The sequence below is a fragment of the Euwallacea fornicatus genome, unplaced genomic scaffold (assembly GCF_040115645.1).
Source record: "Euwallacea fornicatus isolate EFF26 unplaced genomic scaffold, ASM4011564v1 scaffold_51, whole genome shotgun sequence".
Taxonomy (NCBI): domain Eukaryota; kingdom Metazoa; phylum Arthropoda; class Insecta; order Coleoptera; family Curculionidae; genus Euwallacea; species Euwallacea fornicatus.
This window is the reverse complement of record NW_027096019.1, coordinates 791,568-795,384: the sequence shown is the minus strand read 5'-3', so window position 1 is coordinate 795,384 and position 3,817 is coordinate 791,568. Positions and strand designations below refer to the sequence as shown.

At 51.7% G+C, this 3,817-nt stretch overlaps 1 protein-coding gene across 1 annotated transcript; it reads left to right on the top strand.

The window, feature by feature from the left end:
- Positions 1 to 434: 434 nt before the first annotated feature.
- LOC136349741 (uncharacterized) lies at positions 435 to 2,736 on the top strand. The gene is made up of 2 exons (XM_066301464.1): positions 435 to 2,500; positions 2,591 to 2,736. Coding segments are annotated over exons 1-2 (2,004 nt in total). The 5' UTR covers positions 435 to 497; the 3' UTR covers positions 2,592 to 2,736.
- Positions 2,737 to 3,817: the final 1,081 nt, after the last annotated feature.

Here is a 3,817-nt window from a genome sequence, read left to right as displayed (position 1 = left end):
TTTGAACCTCCGTAACTTCGGCAAATGAGCTCCAACTACCTTCAAAATTTGACCACAGAATCACCTCGACGAGCTCTTTGACACGACTAAGAAGGCTTCATTGAGTAGAAGGCGGACCACGGTCGAAGGCGGACGTGTGGAAGTGTGCTCCGATATAAATCGGTTTTAGTTTTCGCATCGTCGACGTAAAGCAGTGTTTTTCAACGCTAAGCCGAAGAAACAGCGGTTTTGGCAGTGCGAAAACTAATTTTTGCCCTGCACGCTGACGACGTGATTGATAAGATACTTCGGTGACTTTTTGCATGGACATTATTAGATCGGTGTCTTTTCGCGTGCCGTGTCTTCAACGTTACGTTAATTTACACCGTTAGCGTTATTTAAATTTTTCTTTTTTTTTTTTTCAGCGGTTAGAGGTGAGGTTGTGCGGAGTAAGGCCTTACTGGGGTGTGGTTAACATCGCTGAGGCACTCGGAGCCTCTGAAACCCCCGGCAACTCCATGGAGATCCAGGACTCTAAACTTGGGGTTCCTTCGGGAAAAAAAGGTGCTGTAGCCAAAACAATTTTGAAGGAAAGGAGGGATGTAACTGGGAGAGTGACTATGCCGCTCGTAAGGAAGGGAAGTGTTCCGGAGAGCTTGATGAGGAAAGAGGAGGTAGAAGGAGCTGAGATAGGATTCGCAAAGAGAGGTAAGGTGCAGAGGACTCCGCCCAAGGACAAAGGAGGGGAAACAGAAGAAAATGTGGTAAGTGGGCAAAACGTGGAAGTGCATTGTCCGGTATTCTCCGTAGAAGAGGTGCCAAACAGTGCACCAAAAGGGAAGAGGAAGAGGATGGATGAATCCATTGTGGGAGGAGAGGAAGAAGGTCCCAGGGCTCTCTTGGAAGTAGCCAGGGAACAGGTAGGCGATGTCGATAGAATCCTGAAGGAGTCTTACCACCCCAAACAGGAACTAGTGGACGCTGTCTCTGTGCTGAAAAGCACGATTAGGAGCATGGTGCTGGAGAAAGAGGGGAAGGGGCAGGAGAACAGGAAACTCGAGGAGGAGAATAAAAGACTAAGGGACGAGGTCGCTCGACTAAGGGCTGGCAAGCGGGAGGGAGTGTCTGTTGAATGCCAGACGGAAACTGAGGAGAAGAGAAAAAATGGTGAGGTTAAAATGAGGCTAACAACTTTAGCTAGGGAGGGAAAGATCTTGGAGGCCATCAAGGAGAGATGGGACGATGGGATCTTTGAAGCTACTGAGATAGCTCGTGGAGACCCTATCAGTGAGGGTTTTAGGATGGACCTCGCGGTCCTGGTAGGTAAGGGAGATAGCGCGCTGAAGGAGCGATTTCTGCAGCTTCTCCCAGAGCTGAGGGAGCTCGAGGCTGAAGAAGGGAGGATGGCCAGCCTCGTGCAGACGTGCAACCTTAGGAAAGGAGGTAAGGTAGTTACGAAAACCAAGCACGTCTACTTTCAGGAGTTGGAGAGTACAGGGCCGGTAGGGGTTTTTGAAGCCCTCAAGGTCCTCGCGGGAACAATGCTGGAAGAGGGGAGAGACAGCGTGTCCATCCCATTGGTTCCGGATGCCAACCCGTGGCAACTTCGGAAGGTCTGCGAACTAGCATGCTGGACCCTGAAAGAGAACATCAGGGTAAAGCTGTACTTACCTGGAGGGACATCCTCCGGGAGGGAGGCAGTACAGGGACCTGGTCCTAAAAGATCAGAAGAAGAGGTAGTCTTCGTGGCTAAACAGGAGGGGGTAAGTTACAGCGACACCCTCCGTAAAGTCCGACAACTGGTTGCCAACAGCCAAACCAAGGTTGACATCGGGACAGTCAGGGAGACGAAAAAAGGTGAGGTGCTAATCACGCTCCCTAAAGGAGGCGAACAGGGAGAGGAGCTGAAAAACATCCTGGGAAAAGGAATGGGGGAAGGTAACGTAAGGTCGGGGGCGAATAGTAAAATTGTAGTGTTCCAGCTTACGGGACTGGATGGAGTCACTACAGGGGAAGAAGCCACTAGTGCGGTGGCCACCGCGACCGGTCTGGACTCCAAGAAGCTCCGGCTCAAGGGGCTTAAGGCAAGCTATGGAAGCTGCCAAACCGCCACGTTCCTCGTTAGAGAGGGGGACGCCGAGAATCTTCGAGTAGTCACCGATTTGAGAGTCGGCATTAATATGTGCCGGCTTAAGGAGAGGAAGGACTCGGGAAGATGCTACCGGTGCTGGGAACTGGGACATCGGGCACAGGCATGTAAAGGCGTAGATAGGACCCGACTGTGCGCCCGTTGTGGGAAGGAGGGGCACAGGGCGAAGGATTGTAAAGATCCTCGCTACTGCCCCCTCTGTAAAGCGGAGGGCCACAGCGCGGGCGGACCCAACTGCAAGGGGCCAGTAAAGGCATTTGCAGGCGGTAGGGGTACTGACCCGGAAAAAACAACTGAGCCGCAACCAGGGATGTCCAAAAATAAGGACGAGATTGGGAAGGCTACCGAGGAGAGGAGCACGGAACAAATCTAGTAAGTAGATTAAATAGTATAATCGGTATGCGTGTTTTAGGAGCGGGAGTGAATGTGGAGAGTGTAAATGGCACGATGGCGGTATTTAAGGAACTCAGATGTCTACAGATCAATCTGGACAGAAGGCGGGTTGCTACCGACTTGCTGTACCAGACGATCAGAGAACAGGACATTGATGTCGTTCTGGGGCAGGAGCCTAACCAAGCCCTGAAGAATGTCATCAGGGATAATGACGATGGAGCGTTCATTTGGCTTAAAAGCGAGATGAGAGCGAAGTCGATCCACAGAGACCGGGGGTTCGTGGCGGTGGAACTGGGCCGATTTACGCTGGTCTCGGTATACTTCTCGCCGAATAAGACCACAGGTGAGTTCGAGGCCATGATTAATCGGTTAGATAATTTTGTAGGAGGCATGGACGGCAGGAGAGTCCTCATAGCTGGGGACTTCAATGCGAAATGCCAGATATTTGGTTCTGGCGTCAGGAATGCCTACGGGAGAGTCCTGGAGGAGTTCGTTGAAGCGAGAGAGCTCACCCCGCACAACAACGGGGGAGAGTGGACGTTCGGCAACAAGAATGGAAGATCTGTCATAGACGTAACTATGAGTGGCGCTATCGTAGCGCGCATGGTGAGTCAATGGCAGGTCGAGCGGGACGTGCTGAGTGGAAGTGGACACAGGTACATAACCTACAGAATTGTAGGGAATGGAACCGAAACTCTAGGAGTGAAAGATGAGAGAAATAAGAAAGGATGGATCGTGACCGAGAAAGGAATTGGTAAGTTGATTAAATACGTTAACGAGCGTGTTTTAGGGTGGGGCGGAACCGAACCTGACCAAATAGTCGAGGAAATTGGGGAAGCCTGCGACCAGTGCCTACTCAAGAAGAGTGCAAAAACAGGGGGCAAAAAGGCGGTCTACTGGTGGAACGAAACAGTAGGTACGCACAGGAAGGAATGTTTGCAGGCCAGACGAAGGATGACGAGGATAAAGGGAGCCAGAGAAACGAACGAGGAGAGAAGTGCAGCAGAAGACGAATATGGAAGAGCCAAGAAGATCCTCAAGGATTCCATTCGGAATGCCAAGAGGAACGCATGGAAAAAGCTGTGCGATGACTTGGAGACGAACGTCTGGGGTCTCGGCTACAGGATTGTGGCAGAGAAGCTCGGGCGCCTGAAACCGAGCCACTTGGCGGAGACCGACATGCTAAAGCGCGTGGACGAACTCTTCCCGAGAAAAGACAAAGTAAGATGGGACAGAATTGTTGTAGGTGCCGAGGACGTGGAACGGGTCTCGGCAGAGGAGATTCGACAGGCGGCC

Bases quoted from the DNA above. Each gene is read 5' to 3' on its own strand.
- LOC136349741 (XM_066301464.1), top strand. From the start codon at position 498: ATGGAGATCCAGGACTCTAAACTTGGGGTTCCTTCGGGAAAAAAAGGT.